General features: G+C 40.6%; 1 protein-coding gene across 1 annotated transcript in view; it reads right to left on the reverse strand.

The window, feature by feature from the left end:
- Nucleotides 1-16,484, reverse strand: part of LOC122447240 (ATP-binding cassette sub-family C member 4-like) — a 914,448-nt gene that overhangs the window by 866,081 nt on the left and 31,883 nt on the right. The window contains exon 10 of the mRNA XM_043477776.1: nucleotides 7,694-7,783. Within this exon, the coding sequence (XP_043333711.1) occupies nucleotides 7,694-7,783 (90 nt within the window). The remainder of the gene's footprint in view (nucleotides 1-7,693; nucleotides 7,784-16,484) is intronic.

Genomic DNA, 16,484 nt, shown 5'->3' on the forward strand with positions numbered 1-16,484 from the left:
CCTCTCAGAGATGTCACTTTGCAGCTGGACATGCAGATGTGAAGGTCTGTGCCAGAGACACAGGTGTGAGAGCTGGTGGCCCAGGATGGTGAAGGCACAGAATTTATTGTATCTTAAATTACCACTTTTGCTGGTCTTGGTCTCTGCTTCCCACTTCCAGAGAAGGGATAACACCTGACCAATGTCTTCACAGTGGCACTTAAAGAGTGACAGACACAGACAAGGTCTGTGCAAGAAATGAGAACAGAAAGAGCAAGCTGGGCAGGAAAACCTAAAGGAAAGAAACAGTGTGCTCAATGGACACCAAGCAGATCAGCTGAACTAAATAGATGCTTGTCTGTGAAAGCAGGAAAAACTCAACGCTGAGAAGGATATGAAGTTTTGACTTGAGGATCTGGGCATCTATCATAAGTTACATTTGAATATTATCTAAGAAGTAAATAGACAAATCAGTCTATTTTCCCCAGGGTATCTGGGGAAATTAGAAAAAAATGACAAAAATATGCCCAAAATGACAAGATAACAATCAAGTTTAAGTTACACAGTTATCATATTAGAAATCTTTGAATTATCTACCAAACCCTTCAGGCATCAAGCTAAGATACACAACAGTACCTTTCTGCCGATGACGTGCTCACTTCTCTGTCTCTACTTTGGCAAACTTGGGGAGAAAGCATGGTACACTGGTGTCTCCATCATAAATAAGTCCTTTGACCTCCCTAAGTCTCACTTTCCTCTTCTACAGAACGTGCTACAGAAACAAGAGTCACTAAACTCAAGGATGCTGTGAGAATCTAAGTATGAACACCCTCCACAAATGGAAAAAGAATAGGAATTGATTGTAACTTGCTACTGGTGGTTGATGACTATTTTCTTATCACACCAACAGTAGGACACCATTCACAGTGTGGGTCATAACATGCAAAGCACAGGACCATAAAGAGAAGAAAGATAGGGTCTCCATCATAAGCCACACTGATAGCCACAATGACACACAGACACACACAGTTTCCCTGCTCACTCAAAGATTAACTGAGGTGCATCCAATGAAAGGCAACAATTGTTCTGCCATGAAAATTCATCATTATTTCATCTTCTTTCTTTGTTGAGTTCAGAAGTTATTACTAGCCTTTGCTTTGGTTTTCATGAACAATTATGAGCCATTTTAAGACAGGTTCTCAGTCCCCCCAGCCACACACACACACACACATACACACACACAGGTCTTGGCCTCTATTTCACTGTTGAAGTCCTTGCAAACTGTTTCACTTAGCTTTTATGCGTTAATTCTACGTTGTTTTCATTTTGTTTCTCAAAATAGTAACATGTCATAGCACAGCAATCTTAACCATGTTCTAGAAAAGGAACCTAAACCCACTCATTTACTCAGCACAGTCAGGGCATAAGAAACAGGCTCCCTCCAAGTCTGGTAGCAGGACTGTGAGTATGTTGTTGACTCTGACAATTATTTATGGACCAGCCGCAAATGGGAAAAACATTTCAGAGAATTTGATGCAAAATCCAAGTCAGGCTAATTTTCCAGTCACCATTTTCTGATTACGTTAAAGGAGAAAGCCTGACTTCAGTATACACTACAATTCCTCCCACTGATGAAGGTGTTCTTATTCACATTATTTTCCTTTAAGTTAAATTTCACCAATTTTCACTGAACAGCAGACACACACACTAGAGGCAAACTAGGAAATGGTGATGCTGGTTTGACACGATCTGTCCAGAAGCACATCAAGGGCCCTTCAGCAATTGCAGAGACTTAAGAGTAGAAGCACCACAGAGCAGACTGTTGAAGTGCTTAATGTGGCCCAGACATACCCTGGCAGAGGAGGTCTGGACTCTAGAGTCAAGCAGCAGGAGCCCTGCCTTCCTTCACAGCTTTTGTTTCATTTGGAATTGCCCCTCCTTTCATTCCTGTCAATACCCTGCCCATCCTTCCAGGCTCAGCCCAAACACACTCTCCCATGAAACCAACCTGGATTCATCTCTTCCTGTTGAGTTCCTAAGGCTCTGTTTACATCTCTCATCTCTTATGAAGGATCATCTTATTCTGCTCTATCATTTGTACATGTGCACACAGATTCTCTCAACTCTTGGGGGGTAAGATCTGTGCACCAAGCTCTGTGCTGGACCCTGACGCTGATTATCTCTAATCCTCACAACAAGCTGCACAGGAAGTACTGGGCCCATTTCACGATGAGGAAACTAAGTGAGGTCACATCACTGGTCTGAGAACGGTCAGCTGATAAGCAGAAGAGCTGGAATCTGAACCAGCTCATGTCAGTTCATAGTCTTTTGCTCTTTCACATCATGCTGCCCAGATGGTAACTAAAGAGCATATTTGAAATGAAGGCAACACTAAAATAACTCAAGTCTTGAAAGTCTCTATACCTAGACACAGAAGGATCAATACACTTATTATCCTATGATTGTCAAGGCAATCTGAAAAGAAAATGTCCAAGTTGAAAGGAGTGTGTAAATATAAGATGAAAGTACAAACTTATAGGCAGCCAAGAGGGATTTGTAAGGTCAAGCAATCTATGTGGAAAAATATCAAACTAGAATTTATCAACATCATAACTTTAACTATGTAATGCCTAAAAGTTCTTAAAATCCTTAAAAGCTTTTTATAAAAACTTGTTTTTAAAAAAAACCTTAAGTTTTTAAAAGTGGTTAAAGATAATATACAGGCAAATGTTATATACTATATTGCTTATGGTAACAGAATACGTTTATTGTTGATTTATATGGCATCTGGTCCCATCACTTCATGCAAACAGACAGGGAAAAGGTGGAAACAGTGACAGATTTTATTGTCTTGGGATCAAAAATCACTGCAGATGGTGACTGCAGCATGAAATTAAAAGATGCTTGCTCCTTGGAATAAAAGCTATGACAAACCTAGACAAAATATTAAAAAGCAGAGACATCACTTTGTCAACAAAGGTCAAATCTATGGTTATTCCAATAGTCATGTACAGATGTGAGAGTTGGACCATAAGAAAGACTGAGTGTCAAAGAATTGATACTTTTGAATTGTGTTGCTAAAGAAGACTCTTGAGAGTCCCTTGGACTGAAAGGAAACCAAACGAGTCAATCCTAAAAGAAATCAACCCTAAATGTTCATTGGAAAGATGGATGCTAAAGCTGAAGCTCCAATACTTTGGCCACCTGGTACGAAGTGCCAACTCATTGGAAAAGACCCTGATGCTGGGAAAGACTGAGGGCAGGAGGAGAAGGGGACAACAGAGAATGAGATGGTTGGATGGCATCACCAACTCAATGGACATGAGTTTGAGCAAACTCCTGGAGATGGTGAAGGACAGGGAAGCCTGGCCTATTGCAGTCCATGGAGTCGAAGAGAGTTGGACAGGACTTATTGACTGAACAACAACAATGAAATGTTTACAGATGAACTAATCTGAGGTCTAGGATCTGCTTTAGAATCCCAGGGGATCAGGTGGGGGTTTGAGTGAAGGGGTGGCACAGGGCAGGGGTAAAGATCCAGCAAGACTGGCCACCAGCTGACCCTGGATGAACCTGGTGGTGGGAACATGAGGGTTCATTACACGGTGCTCTCTATTCTTACAAATTTTTGTTAACTGTCCATTAAAAAAAGAATCTAAAAGTGAATTAAACTTCACCAAATGAAACAAAGGCATTCTGTGACCATCATTATCGCATAAGAATCAAAACAGCAACGTACATGACTACATACTTATCCAGAAGTCCAGCTTAAAACAACAAATAAAAGACTTTCCAAACTCAAATAAAAAGAACTTTCAACAAATCTTAGAGCTTAAACCAATATTGTCATTATTTGAAATTCGAGTACATGCAACTCAAGAGTCATTACTCACCTCTTCCAAAGCACAAACCCTTATTACTTCTTCATATCGTTCTTTTTTATATTTCTTTCCAAATAAAATGTTACTCCTCACAGTTCCTGGAAACACCCAGGGCTGCTGAGAAACATACACGATCTTCCCGTGCATGCTGATCTTCCCCTGGCTCGGGGACAGCACCCCCAGCAGAGCATGTAACAGCGACGACTGAAACAGATGGGAACACACACACATGAACAGGCAGCACTCAGGATGGAAAACTCCCCGCAGCACAGCTAACCCCACCACGATGCTTGATCAGTAATATCAGAACAGGATAAAGTACAGCTCTGGAAGATTCAGAAAAAAATGGAAAAGAGCACTATTAGTCAATGTAAACTAAAAGTTGATAGTTCAGTCCTGACACTCAGTCATGTCTGACTCTTTGTGATCCTATGAACCGCAGCACACCAGGCCTCTCTGTCCATCACCAACTCCTGGAGTCCACCCAGACCCATGTCCATTGAGTCGGTGATGCCATCCAACCATCTCATCCTCTGTCATCCACTTTTCCTTCTGCCCTCCATCTTTCCCAGCATCAAGGTCTTTTCAAATGAGTCAGTTCTTCGCATCAGGTGGCCAAAGTATTGGAGTTTCAGCTTCAGCATCAGTCCTTCCAATGAACACCCAGGACTGATCTCCTTCAGGATGGACTGGTTGGATCTCCTTGTAGTCCAAGGGACTCTCAAGACACCACAGTTCAAAAGCATCAACTCCTTGTTGATCAGCTTTCTTTATAGTCCAACTCTCACATCCGTACATGACCACTGGAAAAACCATAGCCTTGACCAGACAGACCTTTGTTGACAAAGTAATGTCTCTGCTTTTTAATATGCTGTCTAGGTTGGTCATAACTTTCCTTCCAAGGAGTAAGCGTCTTTTAATTTCATGACTGCAGTCACCATCTGCAGTGATTTTGGAGCCCAAAAAAATAACGTCTGACACTGTTTCCATTCTTTCCCCATATATTTCCCATGAAGTGATGGGACGAGATGCATGATCTTAGTTTTCTGAATGTTGAGCTTTAAGCCAAATTCTCACTCTCCTCTTTCACTTTCATCAAGAAGCTCTTTAGTTCTTCTTCACTTTCTGCCATAAGGATGGTGTCATCTGCATATCTGAGGTTATTGATATTTCTCCCAGCAATCTTGATACCAGCTTGTGCTTCATCCAGCTCAGCATTTCTCATGATGTACTCTGCATATAAGTTAAATAAGCAGGGTGACAATATACAGCCTCGATGTACTCCTTTTCCTATCCGGAATCAGTGTGTTGTTCCATGTCCAGTTCTAACTGTTGCTTCCTGACCTGCATACAGGTTTCTCAAGAGGCAGGTCAGGTGGTCTGGTATTCCAATCTCTTTCAGAATTTTCTACAGTTTATTGTGATCCACACATCAAAGGCTTTGGCATAGTCAATAAAGCAGAAATAGATGTTTTCCTGGAACTCTCTTGCTTTTTCAATGATCCAGCAGATGTTGGCAAAAGTTGATAAGGAATATTAACACTGTAACAACCCACTCTGCCTGAGTTTCTGCCAAATGAAGTGCTCTACTCAGCAAAGACTAAGAATGTTTAACATCTTTCACTAGCAGAGCAGACCAGCATGATGTGTACTTTCTGTATCTGATGTTTAATGCAGTTTTTCTTGCATATGGGTATCATATACTTGAGAAACACTTGTTCTTAGAAAGCTATGTGGGGACTTCCCTGATGATCCAGTGGTTAAGAATCCACCTTCCAGGATAGGGGGAAGGGACAGTTTAGGAGTTCAGGATGGACAGGTACACACTGCTATATTTAATATGGATAACCAACAGGGTGACTGTTGTAGTCAACATGGTGACTACATGGTGCAGCCATGAAATTAAAAGATGCTTACTCTTTGGAAGAAAACTTATGACCAACCTAGACAGCATGTTAAAAAGCAGAGACATTACTTTGCCAACAAAGGTTCATCTAGTCAAGGTTATGGTTTTTCCAGTAGTCATGTATGGATGTGAGAGTTGGACTATAAAGAAAGCTGAGCACTGAAGAATTGATGCTTTTGAACTGTGGTGTTGGAGAAGACTCTTGAGAATCCCTTGGTCTGCAAGGAGATCCAACCAGTCCATCCTAAATGAAATCAATCCTGAATATTCATTGGAAGGACTAATGTTGAAGCTGAAACTCTAATACTTTGGCCACCTGATGTGAAGAACTGACTCATTTGAAAAGACCCTGATGCTAGGAAAGATTGAAGGTGGGAGGAGAAGGGGACAACAGTGGATGAGGTGGTGGTTGGCATCACCGACTCAATGGACATGAGTTTGAGTAAACTCTGGGAGTTGGTGATGGATAGGGAGGCCTGCGTGCTGCAGTCCATAGGGTCGCAAAGAGTCGGACATGACTGAGCAACTGAACTGAACTGACTGAACCAACAGGGACCTACTGTATAGCACATGGAACCTTATTCAATGTTACATGGCAGCCTGGATGGGAGAGGGGGGAGAATGGATACATGTATATGTATGGCTGACATATACCCTTCACTGTTCACCTGAAACTATCAGAACATTGTTTATTGACTAAACCCCAATACAAAATAAAAAGTTAAAAAAATAATAATTACATTCAGATAATAAACACTGCAGAAAAATAAGACAAAACTACTTCCAATGCCAGAGGCTCTGGTTAGATCCCTGGTCCCCTGGTCAGGGAACTAAGATCCCACATGCCCCAGGGCAACTCAGCCCACTTGCCACAGTTAGAGATATCATGCACTGCAACCAAGACCCAATGCAACCAAATAAATTTTAAAAAACTTTTAATCTATATGTGAAGAATATATCGAAATATTATTATTTAAAAGAACTCTGAGGTTGTTGTATTTGAAGAGTAGAAGTCCATCATGCTCAGGGAGCTCATATCCTGTGCTCTGTGACAACCTACGGGGGTAGGATGGCGTGTGAGGTGGGAAAGAGGTTCAAGAGAGAGGAAACATATGTAAACCTATGGCTGATTCATGCTGATGCATGGCAGAAATGAACACAATATTGTAAAGTGATTATTCTCCAATTAAATAAATTTTTTAAAAGTCCTCCATGGAAGAAATCATCACCCTCTCCTGTACACATCCCATGTTTAGGTTTCTGTATATTGTTGTACAAAACACAGGACACTAAGTGCACCTACACATGTCCTTCACATCTCCTGTAACACACATAAATGATGTATCTGTGTCCACACCATCAGAGTGCTCACCACATGGCTGAAATAACCTGCCTGTGTATCTGTCTTGTCCCAGAACCTGGTTGCCCCTGAAAGGCAGAGAGTCGGGGTCTTGCTCAAGTCTGTGCCTTTATCTCCAGCACGTGGCTGCACCTTCACTACATGTGCACTGATGGGACCAAGTCAAGTCACGTGAGGAAACGCTCAGAGCTTCCCAGAAGAGCCTTCACCACCTCCAGACTTCCTGGAGGGGCTGCCGTGACAAAAAGAAGTCCCCACTGTCTCCATCCAACCTGAACAGCTGTCACATAAATAATCTCCATCACTGAGACGTCCAAATTCCTGACAACCAGTTCCCAACTAAGCAACGTAAAGCACCAAGAAGGAAAACATAATGTGCATTTATCCAGATTTATCTGGCCATAAAACCTTCTTACAAAACAAATATTCCATCGAACACACCTAGAGAAACACCGTTCTAGATACAGCCAATTCAAACTGTGTCACACTCAGCTCTGGGTTCCACTCTTGAGTGTTTAACAGGGGCTGTGGTATTGCATTGAGCTGACAAAAGGCATCACAACTTACCTTTCCTGCACCCACAGGTCCAACCACAGCTAACAGTTCACCAGGTCTGACAGTAAAGGAAAGTCCTTGTAGGGTTGGGGTTTCTGATTCCTGCAAATTAAAATTTATAAAAATGTACCCATTTCAATAAAGTAACACACAACTTACTTTAGAAAGTAGAGAAAATAATGTAATAGCTATTGATATGCTAACATTAACCAACATTTTTCTCCTTCCTATTTCAATATACTGTGTCCAGGAGGCCTTTTCAACCAACTCCATCTCTTTGGGGGATTGAGGAAGTTTTAGTTACTTTTAGGAAGCCTCCTTCTTTTACCAGATTTCTGGACACAGCTCTAGACCCCCACAGAATTTAAACAATAGAGGTGAGCAGGCACCTGCCTGAAATGCAAACTGAAGGATGCACACTAGTTTTTAAAAATAATGTACTTAGTAGAATATTCAGTGTGGGAGGTTTTTAATCATGTGGCTCAGATGGTAAAGAATATACCTGCAATGTAGAAGACCTGGGTTCGATCTCTGGATCAGGAAGATCCCCTGGAGAAGGGAATGGAAACCCACTCCAGTATTCCTGCCTAGAGAATATCAGGGACAGAGGAGCCTGGTGGGCTACACACCATGGGGTCACAAACAGTAGGACCCCTGAGTGGTCTGAGCAACTAACACTCACTTCCTTTTCAAGTTCTCATCATGACCCTTGGTTTTAACTGTCTATCTCATTAATCTCCACAAGGTGGCAGCATAAGCACATGGCACTTTAATAAACAATTTATAATATAAATAAATATAATAATAATCTCCACAAATCTCTCCATTTTCATTTGATAAAGAATGAAACTCAGTAATGCTCAGCCAAGGAAAGGGGAACTTTAATATGAAGAAGTCACTGTTGGTAAATTAACTCTTACATGTAACAGTCAAAGCTCTCACTTAACGAGAGCTCTAATGTAACACCAACAACAAAACAAGGTGGAATAAAGAAATTAATTATGACATCATAGGATAAAGTGATATAGCCTCAAATTCATATGTGGTACATGCATTACCTGTCCTGGCTAAATAGGAGCAATAGAGTACTTCTACTGTAAGAAAAACATAAAACATGAAGGTACACGCAACAGCACACATTCCAATGTGAGGGAGAAGAACAAAGTACTCATCATGCTGATCACAGGTTGTATTCCTGGGAGACTTAAGGGTGTGTGCATGTGTCTTTACATATTCAAAGTGTTAATAAAATTGTCAGTAACCACTGTGTCAAGAAAAAAAAAAGGAGTGGTTACATGTGATTAAGTAAAATGCCCTAAAAACTAAAAGCACAGAGTCTGGATTAAAAGTCGGAATAATCTTCAAATTGAAATTTTTTTCTGAAAAGAACTGAACTGATTATATAAGATTCACATACTTAAAAAATGACAATGATTTTTCAACACCAAAAAAGCTAGTTTCAGATTTGGGAAATGACAATTTATCAACAAGAAGCTTGATTTTAATACACAAGAAATACTTTTTAAGCTTCTCCACTCCTTTCTTCCTGTATGACACTTAGGATTACAACATTACTACTTTTTACTCAGTTATGACTACAAAATAGTGAACCACCTACAAACATCAGCTTCCTATTGCAGGCCCTCAGTCTCTCAGGGCCAGCCACTGAGTTCCCTCCCTGTTCAGGCTTCAGGATTCAGCACTGCTCTGGGGTGAACAGAAGGGGGCAGCACTCAACAGTTCATGGCTGCTGGGTCCCCTCCGCCACTGATTATCCAGGTCGGGGGACACTGACTCACAAAAATCATCAGTTGAGCCCCCACTCTGTGCAGACACAGTTCAAAACCCCTGCCCCATGAGATCTGGAGGCTCCCACAGGACCATTTATTTATTTATTTTATTTTGGCTGCACTGGGTCTTTGTTGCGGTGTGTGGGCTTAATTGCTCCATAGCATGAGATCTTAGTTCCTCAACCAGAGGTGGAACCCACATCCTCTGCACTGAAAGGTGGATTCTTAACCACGAGACCATCAGAGAAGGCCCTGGATCATTTACTTTAAAGCTTAAAGACTGAGACCAGGTACTATTATTCCACGAATGAGACCTGGGTCCCTGAGACCTCCCCACACCTGCCCAACTGGCTGTCTAGGGGAGCAGGTTACAGAGCTCTTGTTTGTTTCCCACCTCCCAACCCAGCAGGGACTTCATTCAGACTCAGCTTCTCTCAGAAACCCCAATATCTTCCACTTCCCCTCAAGGGCTCTCTCACCCATGACCTAACATGACAGCCCTAATGACTAACGACCCCAGGAAGGGGCACAATCCTTCCATAGGCAAGGCCAGGACAACAGAACAGGGTGTTCTGGACTACAGTGCAATTTACACAGAAGTCTGTGAGCATGTTATAAAGCTCTTGAAAGAACAAGATAATTAATTTTAAAATGCTGCATAGCTCTATGCCAATAAAATGGACAACTTGGCAGAAATGGACAAATTCTTAGAAAAGTATAACTTTCCAAAACTGAACCAGAAAGAAATAGAAGATCTTAACAGACCCATCATAAGCAAGGAAATTGAAACTGTAATCAGAAATCTTCCAGCAAACAAAGCCCAGGACCAGATGGCTTCACAGCTGAATTCTACCAAAAATTTAGAGAAGAGCTAACACCTATCTTACTCAAACTCTCCCAGAAAATTGCAGAGGAAGGTAAACTTCCAAACTCATTCTATGAGGCCACCATCACCCGAATTCCAAAACCAGACAAAGATGCCACACAAAAAGAAAACTACAGGCCAATATCACTGATGAACATAGATGCAAAAATCCTTAATAAAATTCTAGCAAACAGAATCCAACAACATATTTAAAAAAATCATACACCATGACAACTGGGCTTTATCCCAGGAATGCAAGGATTCTTTAATATCCACAAATCAATCAATGTAATACACCATATTAACCAATTGAAAGATAAAAACCATATGATTTTCTCAATAGATGCAGAGAAAGCCTTTGACAAAATTCAACATCCATTTATGATTAAAACTCTCCAGAAAGCAGGTATCGAAGGAACATACCTCAACATAATAAAAACTGTATATGACAAACCCACAGCAAGCATTATCCTCAATGGTGAAAAATTGAAAGCATTTCCCCTAAAATCAGGAACAAGACAAGGGTGCCCACTCTCACCACTACTATTCAACATAGTGTTGGAAGTTTTGGCCACAGCAATCAGAGCAGAAAAAGAAGTAAAAGGAATCCAGATAGGAAAAGAAGAAGTGAAACTCTCACTGTTTGCAGATGACATGATCCTCTACATAGAAAACCCTAAAAACTCTTCCAGAAAATTACTAGAGCTAATCAGATGAATATATAATAGTTGCAGTAACTATAAAAATTAACCACAAAATCCTTGCATTCCTATACACCTAACAATGAAAAAACAGAAAAGAAAATTAAGGAAACAATACCATTCACCATGCAACAAAAAGAATAAAATACTTAGGAGTATATCTACCTAAAGAAACAAAAGACCTAACATAGAAAACTAATAAAACACTGATGAAAGAAATCCAAAAGACACAAAAGTGCGGGAAACATACCGTGTTCCGTGGAAGAAATCAAATATTGTCAAAATGCTATTCTACCCAAAGCAATCTATAGATTCAATGCAATCCCTATTAATGTACAACGGATATTCTTCACAGAACTAGAACAAATAATTTCACAATTTGTATGGAAATACAGAAAACCTCAAATAGCCAAAGCAATCTTGAGAAAGAAGAATGGAATTGGAGGAATCAACCTGCCTGACTTCAGACTCTACTACAAAGCCACAGTCATCAAGACAGTATGGTACTGGCACAAAGACAGAAATATAGATCAATGGAACAGAATAGAAAGCCCAGAGATAAATCCATGAACCTATGGACACCTTATCTTCGACAAAAGAGGCAAGAATATACAATGGAAAAAGGACAACCTCTTTAACAAGTGGTGCTGGGAAAACTGGTCAACCACTTGTAAAAGATTGAAACTAGAACACTTCTCTAACACCATACACAAAATAAACTCAAAATGATTAAGATCTAAATGGTCAAGACAGAAACCTATAAAACTCCTAGAGAGCACATAGGCAATAACACTTTCCAACATTAATCACAGCAGGATCCTCTATACCCACCTCCAGAATATGGAAATAAAACAAAAAATAAACAAATGACCTAATTAAACCTAAAAGCTTTTGCACAAACAAAGAAACTATAAAAAGCAAGTGAAAAAACACCTTTCAGAATGGGAGAAAAATAATAAGCAAACGAACAAAGACAAAGGATAATCTCAAAAATAATTAGCAACTCCTACAGCTCAATTCCAGAAAAATAAATGACCCAATCAAAAAATGGGCCAAAGAACTAAACAGACATTTCTCCAAAGAAGACATACAGATGGCTAACAAACACATGAAAAGATGCTCAACATCACTCATTATCAAAGAAATGCAAATCAAAATCACAATGAGGTACCATTACAGGCCAGTCAGGATGGCTGCTATCCAAAAGTCTACAAGCAATAAATGCTGGAGAGGGTGTGGAGAAAAGGGAACCCTCTTACACTGTTGGTGGGAATGCAAACTAGTACAGCCACTATGGAAAACAGTGTGGAGATTTCTTAAAAAACTGGAAATAGAACTGCCATATGACCCAGCAATCCCACTTCTGGGCATACACACTGAGGAAACCAGATCTGAAAGAAACACGTGCACCCCAATGTTCATCGCAGCACTGTTTATAATAGCCAGGACATGGAAGAATCTAGATGCCATCAGCAGACGAATGGATAAGGAAGCTGTGGTACATATACACCATGGAATATTACTCAGCCATTAAAAAGAATTCATTTGAATCCATTCTAATGAGATGGATGAAACTGGAGCCCATTATACAGAGTGAAGTAAGCCAGAAAGAAAAAGACATTACAGTATACTAACACATATATATGGAATTTAGAAAGATGGTAATGATAACCCTATATTGCAAAACAGAAAAAGAGACACAGATGTACAGAACAGACTTTTGGACTCTGTGGGAGAAGGCGAGGGTGGGATGTTTTGAGAGAACAGCATCGAAACATGTGTATTATCTATGGTGAAACAGATCACCAGTCCAGGTTGGATCCATGGGACAAGTGCTCAGGCCTGGTGCACTGGGAAGACCCAGAGGGATCGGGTAGAGAGGGAGGTGGGAGGGGGGATCGGGATGGGGAATACATGTAAATCCATGGCTGATTCATGTCAATGTATGACAAAAACCACTACAATATTGTAAAGTAATTAACCTCCAACTAATAAAAATAAATGAAAAAAAAATAAATGAAATGCTTCATAGTTTGGTACAAAAGAAATTCAATGGATACCTGCACACACTGGGGGCGGGGGGGAAGGTGCAGGGGACAGAAGGACAGACAGCGTTGGGTGCCCCAGGTCCACTTGAACACCTGCATGGAGGACATGATGTCCAGGCTCTCCCACCCGCTGCTCTGGGCCACAGGCTGCCTGGCCATGCTCTGTGTGATGACCGGCTCAGGGAACCACCGTGACCCTGAACGTGACTACAGCCCCAGCTTTACTGAGTACCACCACTAGAGCCCCAGTACCACCACTCCTCAGGAGAACCTCTTTAGCACCAGAAATCTGTGAAAAGCACAAATGTGTTTCCTGTTTTGATGCTAAGGCTGCTAATACTACCTGCTTTGGGAATAAATGAAAGGTAAAAGCTACTCTTCAGATAATTCAACATCAGTGACTGCCAGGTGCTGAATTCTGTTCTGTGCCCACTGCCAACCTTCACCAACCAATTCTAAAACCACAACTCTGCCTTCCCCTCCTCAGCTCCCACCACAGCGACCACATCAGGTACAACTAACGCCACTCTAACTCCGACCTCCCAACTTGTGCCAAAGTCTGCCTTTGACACATCCAGTTTCTTTGGAGGAAATGTCTTTGTCTCGGGTGTACAGGGTGTAATTTTCTTTCTCTATAAATTCTGCAGATCTAAAAAACAAAACTACTACACTGTGAAAACAGACCTGCTAAATTAACAAGGACTGGAGTGTGACTAACTGAAACAATATTATCTTTCAATATGTCCCATGTGGAAGATGTTATACTAGGACCTTTAATTGTTCCCATATGAGCATTGCCCTTGAAGAAGAATCAGTTAAATCACTTTGTTCAAGGGAATATTTAAAATATTCTTCATGAATCCTTGTGTCTTCTTTTACCTTAAATGATTGTTGCTGTGTTATTAGGTTCTCTCTTCTTGACATGTCAGCTGTGACTCTGTAAGTGATGGAAAACACTGTCCTGTACAGACAACCCCATGACTCTCTTGGCAGTTTAAATGTTGTCATTTTAAAGCCTGAAAGCTGAATTATTTTTATGCAAACTCAGGATGTAGTTTGGTGACCAGAATTGAGAAGAATATGCTGAAGGAGCATCAACCAGGTGGATTTTGGGCTATCATTTCCAAAGTGGAATAAATTCATAAATTTAGTGACCTTAGAGCAAAATTTTGTGCTTAATAACAGTAATTTTTTCTACATAGAAACAAGAAAAATAGTAAAGTATAGCAGCGTATTGTTCATACTTGTAAAGCACCTTATATCATTGAGAAATTAAAAAACAGTGCCTTCAATACAGACTGAAAGGTATACTCAACCTAAAATTTTGGTGATTCGATATTTCACATTAAAGAAGGGAAAAGTTGGTCTGAGGATGTAACTGTTGATGTGGGTAGTAAAAAACCAGGTTTAAGATACTTAACAGTCAGCATTTAATTGAAAACATCCCTGTTTTAATCAAAGCCCAAGTGACTTAAACAATGTTATATTAAGTCAAAAGCCTTCGTCTATTGAACCACCCAAAAGTTTTCTTATGGCTATTTAAAGTATAAAATTGATTTCATTTTACTTTCCTTTGTACTTTAAAAAATTATCCTAACACCGTTGTGCCTCAAAGAGATTTCCACCAAGCTTTCTTGAAAAGTAACTTCTATAAGGCAAGAAAGAAGGTGTTTTAGAATCATTTACTCTTTAATGAGACAATCATTTTAAGTTTTAACACAGTAAATGTGAGCAGTGTAATTTAAGAAAAAATTTAGTTGATCAGATTACTGTGGATTTTTAATGATGATTGCCGTGAGTAAACAGATCATACTTTTTCTTTCTTCTCTCCCATCCTTTACCAGTTTCAATTCCTGTGGTTTGATAACATGCATACTTTCATTTCTTTAGTTTCTTTATGAAGCACTAGTTTTCTCAGGCTTAGAGGGATCCTTCTTCCCTGCCTTTGACACACAGGATTAGTTCAGGGGCTCAAATCAATTTAAAATGAGCTTTTGCTCATTAAGGCTCCAGTCACTAAGGCTTTTTTGTTTTAGTTTCTTTAACCTATAGTGGTTGAATTTAGCACTTGGTTTTCAATATTTTATGGTAAGAAATGACAAATTGTTTTTGTCCATTTCTTAAGCCAAATTTCCTTACATTTAGACAATTAAAGGTTCTTAAAATGAAGATTTACTATTTCTTCATTACTTGTTGGTACAGCTTGAGTTTCTTTTCCCTGCAAATCTGTACATATCCCTAGTGTTTTCAAGGGCCTTAATTGTTTAAAATCTCTGGCTTCAGAGGTTTCTGGGGAAAGGCAGGCTTACATTTTTGTGTTTCCCTCAGTAGTAACAACCGAGGTACCTCACAATAGTGCCATGACTATTAGTTTTTAGTAAGTGCTATAAGATACAAGATTCAGTTGAGAATACACAGAATTTCCATTCTCCCAAGGTGGTAAATATTAGCTGCAATGGCATCATTGTCATTTAGGTAGACAGGAATACCTTGCCACACAGTAAAGTTAACACTGTAGCTATTTCTGTGAAAATGTAGCTGATAAAGCCTCTCCTGTAATTTTGAATGCTGCTCTAACAAAACCATAATATGGAATTAGAATTTACAAGAAAAGTCTCACAGCCTTGTTCCTCTTCCTTTAGCAGCTTCAAGAGCATTATGCCGAGAAACAGCAAGCAGGAGATAAATCTATTATATTAAAATAGGAGAAACCATCAGGGAAGGGCAGGCACCGTGTATGAGTCTCCATGGACAGAAGGTACAGGGATGTGGTTTCATGTATCTGGGAGCAAACCACTGTCTTGACTGTGGGGACTACAGGGGCTGAGTCAGAAGCAGGTGAACACGATGCAGGTGGCACCACAGAGTCACAGGCACGAAAGACAGGATGAGTCTACAATCAGGACATGTGCTCTGTGGTCCCTCCCCACTCTGACAGCAGCCGGGTTCCTGGGCTCTGTTCTGGAGGGTGGGCCCTCTGATGGAGGTGTCTCCTCCCTGAGTCCCCCCAGCCCGGGGATGGGAGCAGCTTCCTACCATTGCTAATCTCCAGGTTGTCTCATGCACCACTGTTTTACCCTTTCTAATTTTTTCTCCCTCTTTTATCACCTACGTTACTAACTCCCTGCATGGAACTCCCTCTCCCGCGGTGGGATTCAGTTTTCCTGACTAATCCACACTGATACAGGAGGGTGAGCACAGAGGACCACGAAACCTGGGGTGGGGGGAGCATTTCCCTCGGTAAAGGGGCTGCACTGGGTGTGCGATACTGACAGCTTCTTGAGACCAGACCTGGTTGTTTTTTCTCTTTGCCTGAAACTAACAAATAAACCAAGTGTTGGAAATCACCAGTTCTCTGTCAACCTGTCATCAAGTGCAATCCTTTAACTGGGAATCACT

This window comes from Cervus canadensis, chromosome 9 (genome assembly GCF_019320065.1).
Source record: "Cervus canadensis isolate Bull #8, Minnesota chromosome 9, ASM1932006v1, whole genome shotgun sequence".
In the NCBI taxonomy this organism is placed as follows: domain Eukaryota; kingdom Metazoa; phylum Chordata; class Mammalia; order Artiodactyla; family Cervidae; genus Cervus; species Cervus canadensis.